At 40.1% G+C, this 24,227-nt stretch overlaps 1 protein-coding gene across 1 annotated transcript; it reads right to left on the reverse strand.

The window, feature by feature from the left end:
* cbln1 (cerebellin 1 precursor) lies at positions 1–24,227 on the reverse strand. The gene is made up of 3 exons (XM_034141183.1): positions 23,411–24,227; positions 21,960–22,079; positions 1–2,570 (listed from the first exon to the last, which is right to left on the reverse strand). Exons 1-3 carry the CDS (start codon positions 23,666–23,668, stop codon positions 2,373–2,375), a joined length of 576 nt encoding a protein of 191 aa, XP_033997074.1. The 5' UTR covers positions 23,669–24,227; the 3' UTR covers positions 1–2,372.

Here is a 24,227-nt window from a genome sequence, read left to right on the forward strand (position 1 = left end):
TATATTAAAAGATAAAGGTACAAATAATACAAATAAATAAATAAAAATACTTTTTTAGCTGTAGGTTTTTTTACACAAGTAGTAGTCTCAGCTTTTTCGCCACAACTTGGTTTGACCCAAAACAAAAACAAGAAGCATGTTTTTAATCAGAAGAGCAGAACGGCAGCCTCAGATTTCCACACACAATCACTAGTAAGTTTCTCTTAGAATATTTTTTTCTTTTATATAACACTGAAGTACGGAAATACAGATATTATAGTCATCAAACCAGATTCAGTTTTCAGTATTAGAATTATCATTATTGTCATCATAATACCAGTAGAATAGAAATGGTGGCTTAAATTTTGCTATATTTATATATCCTTTTGTATATATACTGTGTAAATGTATATATATGCATATATATTTATACATATACTCTATATGTATATATATATATATAAACTGTATATATTATAGAGTTCGTGGTTGTAAGTTGGTTTCAGTGTCCAAAGTCCAACATTGAAGAAAAGCAAGGAAGGATCCGTGCTGGGAGGCAAACGAGTACAGCAGCAGATAAAGGACAGACACGAGGGAGGAGAGGGGGGGACAGAACGGAAGAGAGGGGGGGAGTGAGGGGATAACAGAGGTATACAAAAAAGAAAGAGAGACATCTGCACTTGTGGGTAAACGGCATAGTCGAAAAAGAGGCGAGGATCCTGGAGAGGGAGGGGTACGAATCTGAAGAAAACAGCAGCAGTGAAGGAGGGAGATGGAGCTCGGGATAAAAGGATGGTAGGAAAGGATGGAGGTGGATTTAACTGTTTGTGTGGCTGCCAGAGAGATGAAGAACACACAGAAGGAGGTAACGTAGGCATGTAGCAATGCTTTCTGTGTGACTTTTATCAATACCACATTAAGGTTCATTAGATAGAGTCACCAGAGTCACAAATCAGTATTGAAAAGATTGATAGAGAGTGTTTATAACTTCTAAATGTTACAGTTAACTTAAATCCGTGTTTTGTGAAATGTATACTTTATAATTGTTCTCCAATATTTTCCGAATGTTGTCTTTCGGGAGGATTACGGAAAACTACTTGCCTGATTTAGGGTGAAGCGTGGACCAAGAAAGAAGGAATTACATTTTAGGGGCCAAACCGAATCAAGGGGCGGATATGCATATTGTTTTTCACATACATTAACGTTGCAAGATTCGGGCAATAGTTTAAGAATGAATGAATTCCTGACTTAGAAAACTCATATGAACACCCCTTTGAGTTGGAACAACAACTCAGATACCTGAATCAACTGGTTGTTAAATGCTCTGAGGAATGCTCTTCTAAAGCACATCTTCCTTGTCCATGTTGTTAACACATGATGACCTACAACCAGTGAACACATAGAAGTTGGAAGAGCGACTTCCCAACCAGGAAATTGGACCATCCAAGTAGCACATGAATGCACCATAGGCCTTGGCAAAGGTGTTTGAGTGCCATTGTAGTTTCTAGTGCTTTTTGAAAGATTGTGCTCGCTAGTAGTGTTATTCAAAATCTTCAATTGTCCTGGTAGACATCAGGTAGATGTGTTTCTTATAACATGTTCTACAGAAACATAATTGCTGTCTGGATTATTTATAAGTAGCGCTACATTTACGTAACGCACATGAGTTGTCTGGTGGAGGTCAAAAAGTAACTTCAAAAGTTACTGACTATTATTATAAAAGTAAAACATATCTTTACAGGAAATACAAATGTAGCATCTAATTTCCTGATCAGAGTTTGGAGTTCCTCCGATGGAAGTTAGAGTGTGGCTTTAGGTCTGACCTGAAATCAGTGCAATGCATGTAATCAAATGACTTCAAATATCCACAGTAAATGGGATATGGGGGGAGCAGTTCTTCAAGAAACATTCTTCAAAGCTTATGTTGATGGAGATCGATGAATTAATGATTGAATGAATGTGGAGAAAGAAGGGGGGGGGGGGTTACACTGGGGCTTCAGTACACGCTGGAACATATAAATGATCACTTGCTTCTTTCAGCAGAGAATAAAAAAGGTTTTGGCTGTCCAAAGCTGCAGTCAAGCCACGGAGAAAACAGAGGGAGGAACAGATGGATGAAAAGGATGGATAAAAGGAGGAAGGGAAGTGAAGAAGCTGGCCAAACACCTTCCCGTACTGGCTTCATAATTCCTCTCTCATACATCTGTAACATCTCCCTCCTCCCTCTGCAGCGTCCCAAACAGAGTCACATCCCCTCTTCTCTTTCCCACCATCTTATTCACGTCCTTTGCTCTTTCCAACGCCCCTCTTCTTCCTCCATCTGCCTTTTCCTTCGCCATTCCCCAGCTCCTCCTCGTTCCTTTCCACCCCCTGCTCCTCCTCTTCCTCTCCCTCTACACGGGGAACACCAGGAAGCCGGAGAAGGTGGAGTATTTCCATCCTCCCATTAGGTTCCCTCTCTCCAGTTTGAGGTAGGCCCGGTCTCCCTTCTCCATCTGGATCAGAACCCCATTGCTGGCCGCCTCGCGCGTCACATCCTGGTCGCCGGCAAACGCTGAAATCACCGGCCACCCGTTGTGCATCAGGCTCACCTGGGTAGGGCAAAAGAGAAAGAGTTTAATTAATGCTTCCAACACGAGAAGGGAAATGTAGGGATTTCATTTGTTCCATTAGCTTCCCTTTTAATGTGTTTTTGTTTATTACGTCTTACCTATTTTATACCAATGTATAGATTGATCAAATTAAAGGGGCCCTATTATTCTTTTTGGGGTCTTCCCTTTCCTGAAATGTATTAAATAGGTTTGTGTGCATGTAAATGGTCTTCAAAGGCTAAAATCCCAAAGTTCCCCCTAGAAAGATTTTCTCTCCAACACACTGCTTGAAACGCCTCCATTGGTGGCAACATAATGACATCACACCGTTGACCAATCAACCAACAGAGCCGGCCAAACAGCTAACCAATCAGAGCAGACTGGGCTCTGGTTTCAGACAGAGGGTGAAAAGAGGTGCTGCAGCACAGGCAGTATGAGGAAAATAAAGACAACTAGAGAATGCAATTCCTGAAGAAATTGCTAGTGGGAATGCTTTATGCTGAAAAGCTGACGCTAAACTGCTATGCTGAAATGTAATGTGTAAGAAGAAAGTGAAGAATTTAGATTGAAATTATACATGAACACTGGGGGCTTGAATGTGTGATGAGTGAAGAAAAGAAAGTAAAAAGGCTTGGAAAAGCAGCAGAATATTTGAACTGCAACCTTTTGAACTAACTTGATGGCGAATGATCTGTCGCCATGGCAACGGCATTTGATGACACCCCATAATATGCTTAGATGCGTTGATGGCTGCATCGTTACCAAACCTGTGAAGTTTTGGGCCGTTTGGAACATTTTCACTGAAGTTATGAGAAAACCGTGTTTCATGGCGAGCATTGTGTTGCCATGGCAACGGCATTTGAAGAAATCTCAAAACTGTCTTGTAGATGTTTTCACGGCTGGACTGTTAGCACACATGTGAATTTTTAGCACTTTTTGAACATTTTCATAGGAGTTAAAGGGACATCGTGTTTTATGGTGAGGGAACGGCATATGGTGAGATTTCAAATTTGGCGTAGAGCTGTTGAGGCATGGACCGGTGATATACAAGTGAAGATTGGGGGACGATTGGACCGTGTCCATTGGACTTACAGCGACATCGTGTTTCATGGCGAGTGGTCTGTCGCCATGGCAACGGCATTTGATGACACCCCATAATACGCTTAGATGCGTTGATGGCTGCATCGTTACCAAACCTGTGAAGTTTTGGGCCGTTTGAGAGAGAGAGAGAGAGAGAGAGAGAGAGAGAGAGAGAGAGAGAGAGAGAGAGAGAGAGAGTGTGTGTGTGTGAGTATGAAATGAACAGTTAGAACTGACTGCTGTCAGTTGGAGTGATGACATCATCGTGTTCCATTACACAGGTGTTTATAGTTGAGCTAACGAGCTCTGTAGAGATCAAAGGTTTGCATTGTTCTGAATGAGAGATAAACCTCTTACATGTGAACGTTTTGTGGAAGAACGATAACAGATATCTGTGAAATTTCAAAACGTGAAGCATGTCAAGGAAGTTGAGTATCTGAAGTGTAATTTTTGTATACTTTCGGGTAAATAATGTGGCATTTTGGGCAGTTTAACTAAAGGTGTGCGGCTGCTGGAAATATCAGCCTGAAATTACAATGGGTTTTAATGGAGACATGTTGAACGTTTTTGTCACTTCATGCCCTCAAGAGGCATTTTGTTTAATTATTTTTTGCTTAATTATTTGTCATTTTTCAAGCTACGAGATGTTTTCCTACGTGTGTCATGAAAAATGATGTCTCAGGAATGTAGGGTTTTGGAATTATGGCAGTTTAAAAAAAATATATGAAGGCAAATTTCAAGATTTGCTCCACTCTAGCTGTGACATCACGCACTCTAGTTAATGTTAAAATCTGAAGAAAACCTCTTTAACAAGGTCTGAACAATGTTTAATATCTCTAAAAGTAAGAATCAGATTTAAAAGTTGTGTTACACGAATAATGTCAGAAAGATGTGTAACATTTTAAAGTTGGAATGAGGTTTCTGAGTGAAAGTATGAATGAACAGTTAGCAGTTGAAGTCGCATGAAGATTTGTTGAAGTCTGAAGAATATCTCCATTGACTTCAATGGTTGAAAATGTGATGAATTATGGGATGTATCTCTGGAATTATGAAAGTTATGAATGAGAAAAGTAATAGCCTGCGATTCCCGACCGAGCTGAACGTTTTGATGTTTGAACGGAGTTTCTGCGATGTTGAATGTGGGAGGAGAAGAGGGCCAAAATAAGTCGGCGGAATAATAATAATAAACTTTTTGTCCGTAGCATAACATATAGTGTTATTAACTATATGTTATGCTACGTATGGAGACATGTCGCAGTAGAGGCACAAAATACAAATATGATCCTGAAAAGAAGCATATGAAATCCTCTTTAATGTACTAAAACCATTTAGTAGTAAGTTTAGATTTTAGTGTATTAGGTTAGTGTTATGTGTTTTTTTTTTGCTTGTAGTTTTTCAGTTTTTAACATACACTTTTTCCAATTTGAAATGTGTATGCATTGTCTATTGTAAATACTTCATGTTAAGTGTCAGGGCCCATATTCTCAAGCTTTGGATAGTTTATATGGATGTCCCATTTCAGGCATTTCCATATTGTTATGTCTTATTTATTTTTTGTTAAAAAATTCAATGAATTAAAAAAAATCTAAATGTCTGTGCAGCAATGCATGTAAGAAGGATAATACAACAGAACAGTACATGTGCGTGGAGCAGCTTTGTGCTGTTCAGTCAGCACATTATCAATTGATATATAGGGTGATTTTTTTTCAATTACCACTCGGAGAAGATTTTACAATGACTTAGAGAGACATTCACACACAAAGACACAACCAACCCACACGGGGTCTGACTCGACAAATGTCTCAATGGGGAATAACATCGTCTTCCTACAAAGAGAAGGAGCTGTCAGTGAAGCGTCCCCTCTCTTCCCCGGGCCAGACGACACACACACCAGACACCAGCTTTCATCACTTCTCTTTTGAGCAGCAGCAGAAATACGAGCGCTCCCTGGATTTGTTCCCCCCGTATGCTTCGCTAAGGACTGGTTTTATGCAACCCATGGCACAGTTGCAGTTCTGAAACAAACTGAAATGAATTTCGGGGGAAATGTCAGTTTATGCAGGATCACACTTGATATAAAACCTTTGAGATTACTCGCCTTTCTGTGAGCAAACTCGCTGTTCCTTGAAATGAAAAGAGAAACACCACAGGGGTTGTGTTCTACTGCATTTATAGACACACTGCAAGACCTTGACTAGGTGGGGATTGATTTAGCATTTGGAAGAGAAAAGTATGAAAATATACCTTATAGAGATATACAAATGTATTCTGGCTTATTTTTTCCTATACCCCTTTCAGCAAGAGCAGCTGTTGCTCAGGAGGGCAACTCACTGGGCCAGCACTAATAACAGGAACATATGTTTTAAATGCTGTATAAATGCAGTTCATTTGCTATTTACTAAATGTGTTTTTGCCTTCCAACATTTTTTCAAATCCTTTGAAAAATGTTGCGATGTGACCAGATGGCATGACTTTCGAGAACAAAAATACACTGTGGGTCTCGGCTCAGTCAAATCAATAGAGAGGAAAAGTAACCCTAGATTCGTTTTTAACACATTTGACAACTTTTGGTTGCTGATATTGGGGCAGTGGATTTAGCAAACATAATTGTATTCAAATATACAATGATTAACAGACTTCTCTCTCCCAATGTTAGCCAATGGGAAAACGTCATTTTGGGACCCAATGACGCCATGGCATGAACTGACACAGAAGTTTTAGTACCAACGTTTGACCACTGCGAAAATGGCTTTAATGGTTCCGGGGGGCTTGGTAAACATGTGTCGCTTTGAGGCACTTGGTGAAATGACTGCTGCTCAGAGGACAGTCTAATTGTGTAGGATTGCTTACAATGATGGATAGATTTTTTTGGAAAGTAGAGGTGCCATTAATATTGGGTGGAGCACTTGTAATTGTTTTACTGTTTCCTGTTAAAACATCGGGACGTTGGACATTTTTGTCATTTTTCATCAATAAGCAAACAGCCTCTGTCTCCTCTACAAAGATACACTCATGACAAACTCTGATGTACGGTACAAACGTCCACCTCACAACAAAGTGCTTTTTAAAATGTTTTCTTTCACAGACATCACGCCGTTTTTCTTTACATTATTTACACAGCAAGCCCGTTTTCATGTTTCATCTTTCCATAGTGCACTTTAATCCAGATAGGAAATCACATCTCAGCTCTAAATACGTGAAAATGTTTCTGTACACCACCTGTAAGTAAGTCATTTGAAAACTGTTGCCTGGTGATGGGACACAGTTATACGCTTACCATAATTATACACTTATCCACCTCATTTAACTACATGAAGGTCAGTTCAGAGGATCTGTGTGTGTGTGTTAGTGTGTGTGTGTGAGCGTGTGCGTGTGTGCGTGTGTGTGTGTGTGTGTGTGTGTGTGTGTGTGTGTGTGTGTGTGTGTGTGTGTGTGTGTGTGTGTGTGTGTGTGTGTGTGTGTACAGTGTGTGTGCGTGTGCGTGTGTGTGTGTGTACCGTATGTGTGTGAGTGTGTGTGTAGGAGATGGAGAGCCTGTCAGAGTCAAGAGCTCTCTCGGCCCAGCACTCCTCTTAATAGCAAACTGAACTTAGCATGTGTATGTGTGGGAATGTGTGTGTGCGTCTCTAAATGTGTGTGTGTTATTCTGAAATTTGATGAAAACACTCAGACTGTACTTAAACTATTTTTTTTGTTGTTTTCAGAGTAGAAACACAGACTGGGTCGTGGCAAAATGTTCATTTCACTATGATGAAACATGTATCTAGTTATGGCCTTAATGAATTGAAATATAAATGGTGCTGTGTTGCACGTATCATTATATACCTATTAGTGGTCCTTTGGGACTATTGTGAGGCGAAGGAGGCATCACTCAGAGAGCATCGTTTTGACTCTCTGTTTTGAACGTAGCCCATTTTGTACTGTAGGGAAAATAACTCTCCTTTTTGTATGTTTATTCCACTTCCACTTTTGACAGTATCGTACTCCCTCTCCTGATCCATATTCATCCTCACTTTGCAGCCCCGAGCCAGAGAAATATTGTCAGCCTTTGAGGCAGTGACATAAAAAAAAACGCTCTCGGATGAGGAAAGGTCACCAATGTCAGCAGGTTTCAAACGGTTCTTTATAGTGAACTCAAGGACTAGACTGAAGGAATACGTTAGTTTAATATGCCAATGTGTGGAAAGCCAAGTCACAGCTGCAGCGTAATTAACTGGTGTACAATACATTGGTTTATTACCTGTGTCTTTATCATAAAGGGATGCAGAATATTGACATCTTTGACTCATTATTTCCCTGGACAATTCAGCTAATAAAATTGACAATACCACCACACGTGTTGTCTACTCCAGCAGAGTGCACCCAATTATAGTGGCCACCTTACAGTTACCCTCCTGAATTAGGATCTACCTTGATTGATTACAAATAGGAAACTGTTGATGAAAATCGTCAGGCAGTGAATGAGATGAGAATAAAATCACTTCTGAAATCTCAAACACTATATTTGATATCTACTCCTGCTGTGCGGCTATCATTAAAAACTGACAACGCTCCAAACAACATAAAGAGGTCAATAAAGGAAACAAGTTCATAATGAAATGAACAAAACACCCCTTTAGTGGAGGATTTTCAAGGATTTTGAGCAATTATGATGAAGATGATGGATGGGTTTGAGATAAAAGGATACAAAGTCTGTCAAATCTTTTTGAAATCTTTAGTGATGCTTAATACATTTAAATAGTTTCAGTTATTGTTATACAAAACTGATGTATACATAAATGAACGGGGAAAATGTGGCTCAATCTATCAAAGTATTTCTGTAGGCCAATCCAGAAGTTAGAAGAAGGGGTCACTCAACAGAAGCCAATGAGATTTGTTTTTTATACGAACTATAACACGGTTGCTATGCCATACATCACCACCACTGCGTTGAATGTGAAACCGTGTTGGACGTGGTGACGTTCACTAGTCTTATTAAGTCACTTCTTAGCAAACGCCGTTTTCATGACACATTTAAGTTTTGGACATTTACCAGTGAAGTATTTGCTGACGTTTTCTCAATCATAAACACAAAAACCAATGACTCTGAGACAAGGGAACAGGAAGTGGTAAAATGGTAAAAACTCAGTTTCAGATTTGAAGACTCATGACTGCACCACTCCATAAGGTTTGCTTTTCACGACATCATTCTCTCTCTCTTTCACAATGAAAGCATTACTGTTTACAAGAAAGCATATTGATGCCACTTATCAAAATAGCTTGCAGTAGCTATCAGCAGTTAGCGGAACGATCGGAGTGAAGATAACTGTAAACTCTAACTCCTTGAAAAACTTATTTGAGGAGGCAAATACATTTGACAGGAAAAGTAATAAAAAAGATTCTTACTTTTAAACTAGATCACTAAGTAACAAAACCTTTTATTTGTATAATTGGTTGATCCTATATTTCCAGCTTTTTGTTTAAATGTGTCGAACTACACTAGCATTAGCCATAGAAACAAAGGCAGTGTGTCCTGTGTTTTGTTAGCACTGAAGAAAATGTAAGGTGACCTGACAGCATCACAAACAATAATACAACTTGGAAACATAAGGGGGGGGGGTTATCTGTTTCCATCCACTTCTTTCTTGCAACAAATCAAGCAGAAACACTTAAAGGAGGCCAGTCTAAAAATATCAAGAACTTCCTCCCCCACCCAAAACGTCCAACGGAGCACTACTTTCAATACGGATGACGGACACTAAAAAGAAAATTGTATGTGGAGAGGTGCAGCCAAGGTCTTCAAGTTAGCCTCATTAACCTCTAGATCATAATAGAAAAAAAAGCAAGGGAGAAGAGGCGCGGGAGACAGACAGGAAGAACATGCATATGGATGGATAGATGGATGGATAAGGGGGGATTAAACAAGAGGAAGAGAAAGGCAGACAGAATAGTGAGAGGGGGAGGGGGAGGGGGAGACATGGTTCCTGTCCAGTGTGCATGTAATGCTTCCAAACAGAGACAGAGATGCCAGACAAAGAAAAGCCAGCATCGCTACATCTCTCTGTTCCTCTCAGATACACGCACAGACCATGCAGACACAATCCTGCCTCTCGCCTACCCAACCATTCACTCACTGAAACTCACACTTACAAGCCTTTACCCCTTCCCTGAACCCACATGTTTTGACTCCATGCAGACAATGTCTCTTTGTTGCAGTCAATCATTTAAATACTCTGCTTTGTAGAGCAAGTGAGACCTGGGATCTGAAACAAAGCTGGGCCTACCTACCAGTCAATAATGGCCTTTTGGCATGTTGACTCTTAAAATACATAATGGGACAGTTAACAGACAGAGCAAAAGTGCATGTGGGATTTTTGACTCTGTAGGAATAAAATCAGGACACATATGAGAGAGAGAGATATCGGTTTTATGTTATGTCCCACTATGCAGCCATGTTATATTTTTTAGCAGGGATCAGCAAGAGCAGTCAAGTGTGACACATTATATTTTTTCCCTAAAATTGCTACATTTTGAACAATTGTTCAGTGTTAAAATCATCAAGAAAGCTAGCTTACGTTAGCTGTTAGCATCTGTGCAAAAGCTGCTAACGTCTAAAAACTAGAGCAATGCTCTACAGAGTTTTCTTGCTATCTCTCTCTTTCCTTTTCCCCCCATCCTTCTCTTCCTCCAACACACACACACACACACACACACACACACACACACACACACACACACACACACACACACACACACACACACACACACACACACACACACACATACACACACACACACACACACACACACACACACCGCCACAGTTGGTCAGTGTGTGGTGTGTGCCAGTGATGTATAGCTCTAATAAAGCTGTGACCGTGGCTGTGGAAGGATGAGTCCGTTGTCACCCAACACACAAACACACACACACACACACACACACACACACACACACACACACACATACACACACACCTCTGTGAATGAAGATCAAATGTTGCTTCTGCCTGTGTGCACACCAATGAAAACTCTCTCACACACACACACACACACACACACACACACACACACACACACACACACACACACACACTGTCAACTAAACCCTTATAATTACCAACCATAAATATAAAAGCATGATGATAGGGCTGTGCATGGTGTCAGGCCACCGTCGAACAGATTCATTAATGCATAAGCACCAATTAACTGGTTGAGTAACGGAGTGTGTGTGGGAGAGGGAGGTAATGGGGAGGCAGCAAAAAAGGAAAAGAAAATAGAGAAAGAAATAGGAGTGGAATGGACAGAGAAGGTTGGAGGGAATCAAAGATAAAAAGAAAATCTGCCTCTTGATATGTAAATAGAAGTTTTCTGACGTCTCAGTGCACCACTTAATGCCGACGACATGATGACATCCTGTTATTGCATCATCAATTCCTGTCCAGTCCACTGTCTTGACATGACAATGATACTGTTTTGTCCGTCTCTCTTTCTCCACGTCCTTTTTCCTTCTTCTTTCATTTCTCCATATTTTCCTTTGCTTTCACTACTCTCCTTCTTGTCACCTCTCTTTCCTTTTCTCTCCACCATCGTTACAGACTGATACAGATAGATGTGGTGATGGATACATGCATAATGATGCCTATGTCTGGGGCCTGTGACAGCCTCTCTCTTTGAAATGGCCAAGTTTCCAGTATTAGAAGTTCTTTTGAAGTTTTAGCAAAGTTACTCCAGGGTCACATCACAGGGGGAATGTGAGAGAGGTTATTTATATAGCATTCATCCATACAGAGATATAGGCATATACAGTCAACTCATAAGTAACATTTGCTGTGTTTTGTGTCGTTGCACTTGCTTTATGATTTACTTTGTTAGCAGGTTAGCTAGATGGTCTTATAAAGGTAATGTGATAGTAAGAAATGCACATTACAACTGACCATTTTTAGGAAAGTGGTGTATTGGTCTTATGTACATATTTATTCAAACTTGAAAATTGGGTGGAGCTAGTATTAACGGGATGTTTACTTAATATTTAAAAGCAGGAAATAACAACCCCAGGGTTAGATAGGACCTTTGGGAAATGTTTGCGTTGCAGCAGCATAAGAAACAAGGCAATGTACATAAGAGAAATTAAGACATAACAAATAAACAGTCCAAAATATTTCTGAAATAGAAATAAAATAGCATTAAAAGTGAAAAGATATATATTTATATACGTGGATGTGGAAAATATACATGTGGAAGTACAACTTTCCAGTCCAGGGTTGCTGCTAAGACTATGCTGTTTGAGTGAAGGGACTTCGGGCAAATACTGATTTACAATAGACTGTTATGCAAAAAAAATTATAATGTTGTGGAAATATATGACGAGGCTAGATACAATCCTATTAGCATTTGCAACTATCTGCCTGCTCCTTATACTTTCAATTTGCAGAATTCTCTATAACATACTATGTTTGAATTGTTCTCATAATTAGAATCTGGCCGGGGACCTTATTTAAGTCAACTCCGTCTATTCAGTGGTTTCAACAAGCTTTTACGTTTTTCCATTTCTGTCCTTTGTTGATGTACCTTTTGAGCACATATTGTGGAAACCAACAGGGGTTTTCTAGAAAAATACAAATCTAGAAATGCAATTACCAGCCTATTACTCTCAGTGGGCCATAGATGTGTTTTGTAAAGATGTATAATACGCCGTTTTGAATGCTATTAGTCCACAAATTGAAGATCGAGTTAACACGTTATGTCTGTCAGCATTAGTAAGTGTTTATGTAAGGGATTACTTCTGATCTGCTATTTATTTAGTTCTATTGAGGGAAAATCATTGTTCCCCCAGCCAATATCAATCCATATAATTGCTGTATATGGCACTGGCATTACAACAGTTTCCCCTCAAGCACTATATCTTACAGTCCCATTGTAGAGATCTATACCACAAACAAAAGACAGTCATTGTTTCTTCTAGAATCTCTATCCTTTATCAGTGCTGGATGTGCACTGATGGACAAAGGACATCAGTCATGAAAGAAATTACTAACTTTTCATTGTAATTGGCCAAATCAGGCACAGTGTTAAGAAGCATGTAACACCATGGCAATGCAGCCCACTTGTTCATTTTAAACATGCCAGTACCAAATAAAGCTGTAACTGGTCTGCTGTTTATCAGTACTATCTAGTCAGATACATTGGTAGGTGTATAGGCCTTTATCATGGAAGGCTTTTGGATCTTCACAGAAAGAAAAGCAAAGGTGTGAGTGCTGTGACATCCAAGCAATAGATGGATCAAATCCAAAAGATATGTTGCAAAGTGATGGGTGCAACCATAGCAAAGGTCAGAAGTTTTCTAAAGTATTTCCATTTTATACCAGGGCAAAAAGACAGATCTTACAAATGACAGCAAATCTTTACCAGTCTTCATCAATTTAGCCTCAGGGAACAACATCATTAAGTTAACCTGTTAAGCCCTGAGCCTGTTTTTCAGGTCTCAGGCTCGAAAATGACATTCCCAGAACAAATGACCATATCTTTCCTTCTAAAAGGGTTAAATTCATAATCTTTTTTCTCAAAGTAATGATAAACCTGTGAGTTGGATGTAGAAAAGTCAGAATCAATATAGGTGTTTTTTATTTTAAAGAAAATTCAGATTTTACATAGTAAAAAACTGTAAATTATAGTGTCCGTCCAAAAATTCTTTTTTACTTATAGTGAAAACTACCCTTGGATGATGGTAAGGTAGACTAAAAGCTTTAGGAATCCAAAGTACAACATATAATAAGTACCCTGTATCAAGATTGATGCAAAACAAGTGACATTTGACCTTTTTAGAGAGGTTTAGCCAAAAACACTCCACCTCTGAGGTGATTTTGGGTGGAAATGTTTTTGTTTTCATATCTCTGGAACCCATTGGTCGATTTTGATGGTTGACACCTCTTTCTGACCGTTAGAGCCAATAGAATCGAAGGGGGAGTCCCCCACACACACTCATTGTGAAACAAAAAGGTGAGGGCTTTGCGCATGTAATTTTGCATTAGAGTGAAGCTACATTCTAGCTCTGACATCTAGAAACGGAAAAGCATGGATTATCCGTTTTATTGCTCATGGATTATCAGAAATCATTTCAAAGGGACACAGACACATTAGATTAACCTATGGATTAACTTCAGCAGCGTTTTTATCGTTTTAATGCCATTGAAGACCACTTTGGAGAGACTACAGAGCCAAGGTAACCTTGTTAGCATTTTTAGCTACCTAACGACACCTGTTTTGATGTCCGTTTTTGTTTATAACGTCGCAAATTCGTATAATTCAGTGATAATGAGGGTACCCATCGATTCTGTGTCACCTCACGATGTGAATCGATGTCATGGATGTGGAGAAAAGATAAATAATAAGGTTTTGTGAGTGATTTTCGTTGCAGTAATCTGTTAGCATTTTTCGCTCGTTGCTAATTCAGAGGCTCAGTGTTAGCATTGTGGGTTTTCTTTTGAAAAAAAAATAAAAATGATCAGTTAGATGAGTTTCTTCCCGTTACATGGATATAAAACATTCATAGTTTATTAAATGAACATGCCCTCAGACACTGTTTCCTGCAAGATGTTGCGGCAGTGCCCCGGTACCGGGGTCTCTCGGGCTTAACAGGTTAAGGAAGCCAGTGGGCAAATCCTTCAAACATCATATTTCTTCTTTAGGGAAATTCTAAACAACAGCTAAATGTCAAAACACATCAAGAGAAGACAATTAATTAAGAAAGGTCAGATGAGGACTTCACTGAGAGCAGATGGCCCCTCATAAGATTTGTTATCGAACACACCAATAACCAAGAACCAATGATTTGATGCTGATGGAGCACGTATTGACAAATAAGAAAGATTGTGCTTCTAAACGTCCAACTTAATATGATCTATTTTTTATAACTTTAAAAACTGGCCCCTCTGACAAGGGTCAAGTCTTACCATTATGCTCCGACAAAACGTTGGGCTCCAGCACAGCAGTTGATCATAAACTGCTCTCTGTAGCATTGGCACAGCACGCCATGCAAGTCTCAATCTGGAAGCGGTTTATACACACACACATGATGATGACGATGACGTATGCATTCAGCAATTCTGGATAGACCGGACAAGGTTGAACTGTCATTTACAAAAATCTGCCATAGTTTGAACGCATAATACTTTGACAGTTTTTACGATACTTGGGAAGGCTGAACAATTAAAGCCCTAATCAGCACATTTGTTTTACTATAAGAAAGGATGTGGCAAACCGACTAAAACTACTTTAAGACCAGTTTTTTATAAATGAGGGCCAATCCATACTGAATATACAATATGAAGGCTTCTACAAAATTGGATTTTAAATGGTTTTTTCCTCTGGATATTGCTGGTTGAGACATCACCAAAGAAACGGCAGACTTTGAGTCCTGCTGTGACACAGCAACACAGCTGTAGACTGGTAGTGATGCAGCAGCCAGGCTCACAGACTTTGAAGCTGTAAGCTACACAGAAATATAGACTTTGATTTGTGTGACTAACTGAAGGACTTCTCAGTACATCAAGCAGTACATGTGCCTCTTTAAAAGCTTTCTGAATGCATGATGTCAGCACCATGGTTTTACTTTCATTATAAAAGCTGACTCAAACAAGCTTTCCTCTAACATGTACAAGCACAATTAAGAGTGTAACTTTGAACAAGATTGTGTGTAATTATTGATTCAGGAAAGAGTTATTGAGTTAAACATTGCTTCAAGCCAAAAGAAAATGTAAATGATTTTACTATGTCTACAGTAATGAATATGTTTTGTTGGGTCTTGTTCATTTAAAAGAGAATTAATTCAACAACTTTCACTTGAGAATTAACCAGAGCAATTTACACAGCAAGCCAGTTTTCATGTTTCATCTTTCCATAGTGCACTTTAATCCAGATAGAAAATCACATCTCAGCTCTAAATATGTCAAAATGTTTCTGTACACCACCTGTAAGTAAGTCATTTGAAAACTGTTGCCTAGTGATGGGACACAGTTATACGCTTACCATAATTATACACTTATCCACCTCATTTAACTACATGAAGGTCGGTTCAGAGGATCTGTGTGTGTGTGTGTGTGTGTGTGTGTGTGTGTGTGTGTGTGTGTGTGTGTGTGTGTGTGTGTGTGTGTGTGTGTGTGTGTGTGTGTGTGTGTGTGTGTGTGTGTGTGTGTGTGTGTGTGTGTGTGTGTGTGTGTGTGTGTGTGTGTGTGTGTGTGTGTGTGTGTGCGTCACCCACTGGGAGGAACATTTATTTTTCTTGCTCCCTGACTTATTGAACTTGACTTAGTAAGAGCACACATTTGTCCAATGAGATCCTTTTGATAATGGGTGATTTTAATGGACATGTCACCAGTATGGTCACCACCATATCTGACACCAATTAAATCCATAAAAATGTCACATTAGAGAAAATAACTAGTATGAAATAAAAAAAAGTGAAGTCAATGGTTTTTCTGAATGGGTTTTTTCTTAAATGCCTGAAATGAAGTTGGGTTAAAATAGACTTTTGAGATTCTGTGTGTCCTAAAAATGGTGGCTGCTAACAAGTGGCTAAACGAGGCTGCTGAAGGCAATCACGCCGAACTGAAGTCCACCTTTGAGTTTTAAGCTTAGCGGTGGTGATACGCAGCCATGCAATGTGAAAACAACCTGTTAGGATCATAAATGTTCTATTAAGCAAAATCCCAGAGACATGGCTTTTTGTCAGGGAAACAAGTGTATATCAAACTTTGACGGAGTATGTGTGGACTCTCAGCATTCATAATATCCACAGAGAGCTTGTTTCACCCTTGTAAAGCCAAACTAGCAAACAAGTTTTTGTAGAGGGGTACCTTGGTCAAACTTCAGCATGCTCGAGTGTGTGGTTTGACCATGTCCTGGATATAGGAACGACGGGATCCAGTAACGGCACAGTAGGCCAGTACCAGTGTTTTGAAGCGGATTATGGCCGCCACAGGTAGCCAGTGAAGCGATTGGAGGAATATGTTAGTGTCGGAGGATGAAAACCAGTCAGGCTGGAGCATTCCGGATGTTTCTGCTAGTGTAGTTCTGCCATTAGTAACACCTATAGGTTAATCCTATGGTATTTTACATTGCATAAATTAGCAGTAATGTATTCCTTACTCACATCTCTAGTATTCTTACTTATCACTGCATCGCCTAACCAGAACACCCCGGTTGAATTTCATCCTACAATTCAATATTGATATGAGCAGGTAGTGAGACCTAACAAATTGTTTTAATAATTTGTTAAAGCTTTAATAACCCAAAGCAGAAGGCGTGATCAAAGTCAGATGGTCATCATCAGGCCACCATGCAAGTCTGGACAAAATTAAATCCATCCACTAGTTGTTAAGACATTAAAAAGGCCATCATTGCCATCCACAGAATACATGTCAGCAACATGTTTAAAAATGACTCTACAAAAAGCAGAATTGTCAATACACACCCTTGAAAGGAGCTTGTGTGTGAGGCCTATCAACTCGCAGGATATACGGTTTCTCTGGCCAGCTACAAACCAACTTCATTATCTAGTCTCTTCACCTTGCCCCTTCCGCCATTTCAAAGGCAGGAGAACATAGGAACAGATAAGGAGTTTATTCATGTGGCTTGGACTGGTGTCTCTTTTTCCTGCATCCCCTCTGTATAGGATGAACACGGTCTGAGCCAGTGGTAGAGGACTAGTGTATATCTATGTTTTCATCTTCATAGAAAAAATTATGCTGTTGATTCTCTTCCCACTTAAAAATGTGCAACACACCACCACACTGCTGGCCACTCACTTCCTAACACAAAGGCTGTAGTATGATGCCAGTGTTGTGACACTCTCCGTATGAGTGATTTTTTAGGTGCTTTAAGACGAAAAGACGCCCATTTTCTACATTAATATTGATCTGTTGTATTTGGCTCATCACTGATTTTTTTGTATGCCTAGATTTGCCTGTTGAGCATTATGTTGGCTGTAGTGTGAAGCTGCATACGGAATCAGACTATATTAAATAAACAGTTTGATGATATTTAAAGATGTCCAGAAGGGTTGTGGCTTTTTCAAAGTTTGCTCCCAGCAGTTTTAAAGAGTGAATGTGTTTTTAAAACGGAACACTTTAATGAAGTGGTGTAGCGTTATTGCAGCGCTATAACTATTTTATTCACGGACAACCTCATAGAAAACAGTCACACATCATATTCAAATCTAACATGTAACAATGTAAAATGTACCAAAATCCAAATTCTCTTTTAAAAAATCGTTTTAATCAGCTGATACCGGTTAAGGACACCCTCATAATAAGTCTTTGGATTTTAAAACCCTTACCAATATAAAACACAAAATATATGTTGTTAAATTAACTGCATAATAATGAGTTAAACCAATACGTTATGACAGTTATCACGAAATCAATTTAGTTTAAGAATGGAATGACTTAAGTAAATTGAAATTATATTGTACCTTTTTGCAATTACTAACAATTATCTTGCCTTAGTGTGCAGTGCAATTAACAGGGGCTGCATTTGTTGTTCTGTTTTGACTGCATGGCATTTCAAAACAGAGCATGTGGTGTCAAATATCTTACTACAACACGGGACGCCCCCATCTACCCTCGTTAAATAATCAAATGTGTGTATTGGAAACCAAAGCAATACGTTCTGAAAGAGTTGAAAGGATTCTGCTTTGTTGCAGACCGAGGCAGCAGCTCTGGGTCAAATTATAAAATAAGTTCTTCTCACCCAAAGAGCAGCGCGTAAAGGTCAAATCGGAGCAGCGTGCTCATAAACAGCTTGCAGCAGTGCCTCCAGGTTTCCAACCCTCAATGGGGAAATGAGAGTAGCAGGAAGGCTTAATACACGCACAGCACAAGCATTAGATGTGCTCCTTGTGAAGTGTTCACCCCTACAGAGCTGCTGTGACCCGAGGCTTGTGAATGCCATTTCTGAATGCTAAGGTGTTCTACGGTATTTTACTGCTTAAAATGTAACTTATTCGTACTACAAAACCTCACTAAACTCCAATATACTCTGTTATATGTTTTCCCTTTAAATCTCCAGGCTAAGGAAGGTCTATATCAGGTTTTTATCCGGAAAATTCACTCCGCGGTGATTTGAAATCAATAAAAGTGACTGACTGATTAGTAATAATAAGTGGGACAACTTTTTTTGAATGAAGCCCCTAATCTCACACTAATTACACCAATGTTCCTGAATCATACATGAAAATAACTTCCCTTTGTTTTGTTACTTTTGTTATATATTACCCTACCAATAATAAGTGTATTGATTTAAGTGAAATCTATAATGTTATCAAGATATTCCAATTAACCTTTGCTCAATACAAATGTGTATTGAATAGAGCTTGAACCCATCATAATGTAAATCAATGCAAAGCTGTCAGTTAGCTCTATCATGAAGTTAAGCAGGACTGTGATGCCCACCTGCTGCGGACAGCTAAAAGAAAAGCTAACGTCCTAGCTCTTCTGATTGTTTCCTCCCAGCGCCCCTTTCTGATCCGTGAGCTCTTTGTTCCAAGCTGTAGGTATACGATGTTCAGTAAGGGATATAGCACTCATTTGTTTCAATTTGATTTGTGCATAACAGACGACACCGAAGGAAAAAAGGAGAAGTGTTTGATATGTATATTGTAAGTATTTTTCAAAAGCAAAGTGAGCCCTTCATTAGGGGAACACAGGCATGATAATAGGTAGTTCTCTTTGGAACAGAGAATATATTGGTTTACATTTGCAATTTTTCTGTTTAATTGCTAGGCGAAAAACAAAGAGCTCTAGCTGCTTGTTGACACCCACATCACTTCTCTCACCCCTCACAGATAGATAGATCTCTGCACAGGAAAGGGCTGATGAGCGATGGAACAAACTGTTTTTCCTTCTCTTTGTACATCTACCCAGCAGCCACTGATCAATACTTACTCATGATGTCTGCTTTTTCTCTCTTCGCCCTGCCTGAACCTTCTCCTTCTTTTTCCTTCCTGTCCATCCTTTGTTCTTTTCTGACGTCTCTCTTTCTTTTTCCTCCCACAATTTGTGTTCCTTCATTTCCTTTCCTTTTTTTCTTTGTTTCCTATTTACTTTCTTTTTTCACCATCTACCCTGTCCTTCAATCCATCTTTTCCTCCTCCTTTGTCACTGTTTTACATTTCCTCACCCTTTCCTCTCTATCCCTATCGCTCTCCTCTCCCTGCTGCCTCTCTTCTCCTGCATGCACCACGGTAGCTGCCTCTAAGGCAATCAAACAGTGGGAGTTTTCAACACAGCAGATGCGCTGGATGGATGGATGGATGGGAGGATGGGAGGATGAGTGGAAGAGGTTGAGCGGCAGGCTTGGAGGAGAGAGGACAACCTACACCTGTTTCCGTGTCAGAAACGTGACAGAACACAGCTTCTAAATACGTTTTGAAATGATATTACTATATTTAAAGTCATTCCATTATTTCAACGTAAGTGTGGAACTCCAGTCTATAGAGTTTGGCTTTTAACGAGGAAATCATCTCTTCTTATCTCAAGTCACTCTTTCACTGTTTTCCTTCTTATATCTCAGTTTCATATTGAGAACATCACAACTTAGCACAAATAACACTCCTAATGTTAATGTGACAGGCATCGTGTTCTGCATGGTACGACAGAGTTAATTACAATAGCGCCATGAGTCAGTATTAGCCATCCACGGTCTATTTACGCTCAGTCACACACAAATGACTGGGAGTGTGCGCCCGGGCTTCACGTAGCATTTACCCCTCACATATCGCCCGCCCTCCTTGTCGTTGTTATTGTTGTTACTGCTGCTGCCATGCTAATTAATTCAAGACTCCAATAATAAAGTATAAGTAGCAAAACATAACGCCAAAGCCCCGGGGAGCCAACAGCATAATTACACAACAGTTTAATTTGCAAGCGGTACATTGTAATTAACGCAGTGTGGTTTGTAAAGCGCCATCACGTGCATGTTAAACGCTGGAAATGGGCTTTAGACTGCTCAAGTGCTTCATCGCTTGACACATCAAAATAATCTGGAGACTGCATCTAAGGCACAGTTAACACCAGTTGTTAGTAGGATGAAAGGAGGGTTGTGATACTGCAGGCAGTGTGTGTGAGGAACAAATAATGGGAAAACATTATTATTTATACGTAAAACCCATATGAGTGTGTTGTGTGTAAGAGGGAGACAATTAAAATGCCTGTCTCCGTTTGCTATGTTTCAAATGTACTTCATATGTAAATGTTAACAAAGAGCTTGGATTTATTTAAACAATGTGGGAGGTGGCCAAAATACTGGACAAAAAAATGAAATATCCCTCTTAGGCTATGTAAAAAAACCTATACAATCCATTGTGTGAAACTCCCAGTCTTCGCTGTTTCCGTGTTCTTTCGCACCTCCTAAAACGTTGTGTCCCTCTGCCTGAATTTCTTTCTTATCGCTGCCAACATTTGTTTGCGTTTTTTAAGGCACAGGGGCTAGATAAGCGTTTACCAATCATAGGGTCATAGGGTTTGATCCCACACCCAGCAGGCACTGACCTGGACAAATGCTACCTTCTGCACTCATATTGACATGTGGCATAATGATGAAGAACACTATGTGATAACACAATAGCCATACAGTTGTTCTATGCCAAGTATTTCAAGAGATACCTAATAATGGCTGTTAATGAAGTATAATTCATATGTAATGTTTTGTGCCCAAAAAACCCTCCCAGTCTTAAAATGTGCAAGATACTTAACCCCACATTGCTTCCATAGGCATGTATGTACTGAAGTGCACGTAAGTTGCTTTGAAAAAAGCATAAACTTAATGACATGTATTTAAATACAGTGTAATGTAAATAATCATGAATCATGTAATGTAATAGAAAACGTTATTTTTAATATATCTACATAAAACCAGTCCAATGTGACTGAAACTTCCACTTAATGTTTTAATATTTCTAAAGAATCTATTTCAGCCTGCTGCTGAGACACAGGAGGAAACGTCGCTGTCCATGGTGCTGAAAGTAAAGCTGCTGGAGCCGCGTGGCCCTCCTCGCGCTCTACACCGCACCCCGTCACTTCTGACGGCTGCACGCGCTTGATTCGGCTCTGTCCTCTCTGCATGTATTGATTAATTATGATCGGGCCGGCGGGGGACCAGCTTTCATGTTAACGCCCGCCTCCTGCGCTGTCTCCCGGGAAAGACATCTCAACTACAAAACGACTTCCAGTGCGGCGGATAATCAACTTTTGTGAGGGAGAAAAAGTGTGGAAGGGCACAAAGGCACACACATAAAAAGACATACGAAACACACAAAAACACACAAAAGAAGGCTACCTGTATAGTTTGGCGGTTGTAGACTTTCACTACGTGGAAGTTAAAACTGTAAATCCCTTTGCGCGGTGAGATGAAATTACTTCTCTCTTCGTCAAAATTCTTCCCAACGTTTACTAGAACCTAAAAGAAAGAAAGAAAGAAAGAAAGAAAGAAAGAAAGAAAGAAAGAAAGAAAGAAAGAAATAATGAATTGATGCAAAAAATACTTTATCCTGCTTTTCTTTTACAGTATTTCTACTCAGGCACTTTACAGATTACATAAATAATGTATACACCAACAAAGAGCATTTCAACAACTAAATGCAAAGTCTTCACTAAATGTAAACCATTTTGTTTAGTAATATTCGCAGATAAACATGGTTTATTATATCAAAATGTTCAATTTATTATCAGAGAGTGAAACCTTTTCTATAGTCCATATTTCATTTTCTAGCCTACTTTTTCATCTCGTAATACTTCCTAAGATAGCCTTTTGAAATGGACTCTAAGGGCCCCTCAGGCCCCGGACCACACATTCAGATCCACTGATAGTCTGCTTTTATCTAGGCTCCCCCCTCTGTGAGAACCTCCAAACTTTATGGGAAATGAAAGGGGACTTAATTAATCTTTTAAATGGTATTTTCAATTATGTATCTGCAGCCAAATGACTGGTTTTATGGACGGCGGCGAACTATGGCGTGTAATTGAACGGCAGTTTGAGAGAGAATTAACCTTTAACGGGAGGCGGGGAGGACCCAGCCCTCGCGACCTGCCGTTACTAAATTATTTGGCGAGATGTCAGTTCCCATATCCCTTATTGTCAGCTCTGAAAAGTTGAAATATTCAAAGGGCTTGTCTACCAGCCTATTCTTTCCCAACTGCTACCTATACAAATAATCGTTACCGTCAGAGACAGATTCATTTCCGATTACCGTTAGTTATCTCGAGTGGAGATGTCCACGAGACCATTACCAGAGGTGCACGAGATGCAGCTGCGCATAAATCTAGCCACCCTGGATTCTATTAACTGTATATGTATGCACAACATGCTACTTTGTCAGCCTGAGGCTAATTGTACACACACCTTTTAACCCTAACCATTTGTATTAGTATCAACGTGCATCAAAAGGAAAAATAGGGTAATAAATAGGAAAAAAACATCCTATTTTTTGTTTCTGGTGTTTGTATGAAATGTGTGACATTTAAGTCTACTTTAAGCCATTAATTGGTTGCTCAACGTGTATTCCTTCCAGGCTTTTTTAACAACCGTCACACAAAGCAAGCCATACACATTCTCACAAAAAACCTTTAACTTTAAATGTTAGCTGATAATTCTGTCATCCGGTATAGAGTAATATTCCCTTGAACTAAAACTGGCGTAAAACTGACGTAAAACTGATTGATAACAGTTGTAAACTAACTTTCCTTCCTTGATTTGTTGGTATTTTAGAGAACATAAATGTATTCTCCTACCCGGTCGAAGTAGATGACCATGGTCCGGTTGCTCATCTCGGAGGGTTCATGGTTGGTGTTCCGGACTGCGGAGAACGCCACTTTGGCGCTGCCGGAGCGCACCGAGATCCCGAGCGCGGTCCCTGTGGGGTCCGCGGCCGGGTTGGAGTCGCACACCACGAGGCACTTCCCCTCCAGGATGATTGGTTCCGTCTCGTTCTGAGCGCGAGCCGGGCTCACCGCGAGCCACACGGCACCCAGGAGGCAAAACGCCAACATACCGGACCAGAACGATTAACTTCTTCGCTCGTCTTCACACCGTCCGCCGCGGGTCTATTCCCCTTGAGAAAAGTAAGGTAGGAAGAGTTTCCCAGTGTTCCCCAGATGAACGTTAATGAAGCTTGTTTTACAACTAGATGCCACTCCGTCTTCTAGGATTGAATTTGCCCACTGCGCACTGTTTCTCCCTCGCGGAGTCTCTTGGAGGGAAAACCACACGGTTTATTTTTAGGCACCTCTCCTTTTTTCTGAAATCAGTTTACTGTCCCTGCATCTCCAGTAGAGTCGCCAGTTTTCACCTCTTCTTTTCTTCTTTCCTCACTTCTCAGCAGCTTTGCTGTCACTTGGAAACACAATAAGCGGGAGTCGCGCGCTGTGCGGAGGGGCCCTGGACGAGTGACGAGGCAGCAGAACTCATAGCGCGCGGGGGGAGCTCCGTCTGCTCTCTCTCTCGCGCGCTTGAATTATTGATACGTGAGATATGAGAGTTTCAAACACAAAAGGCTCGAGAGGAAGGGACGAGGCTCGCGAGCGCAAGATGCTCCCGCCCTGGTCCTAC

This window comes from Trematomus bernacchii, unplaced genomic scaffold (genome assembly GCF_902827165.1).
Source record: "Trematomus bernacchii unplaced genomic scaffold, fTreBer1.1, whole genome shotgun sequence".
In the NCBI taxonomy this organism is placed as follows: domain Eukaryota; kingdom Metazoa; phylum Chordata; class Actinopteri; order Perciformes; family Nototheniidae; genus Trematomus; species Trematomus bernacchii.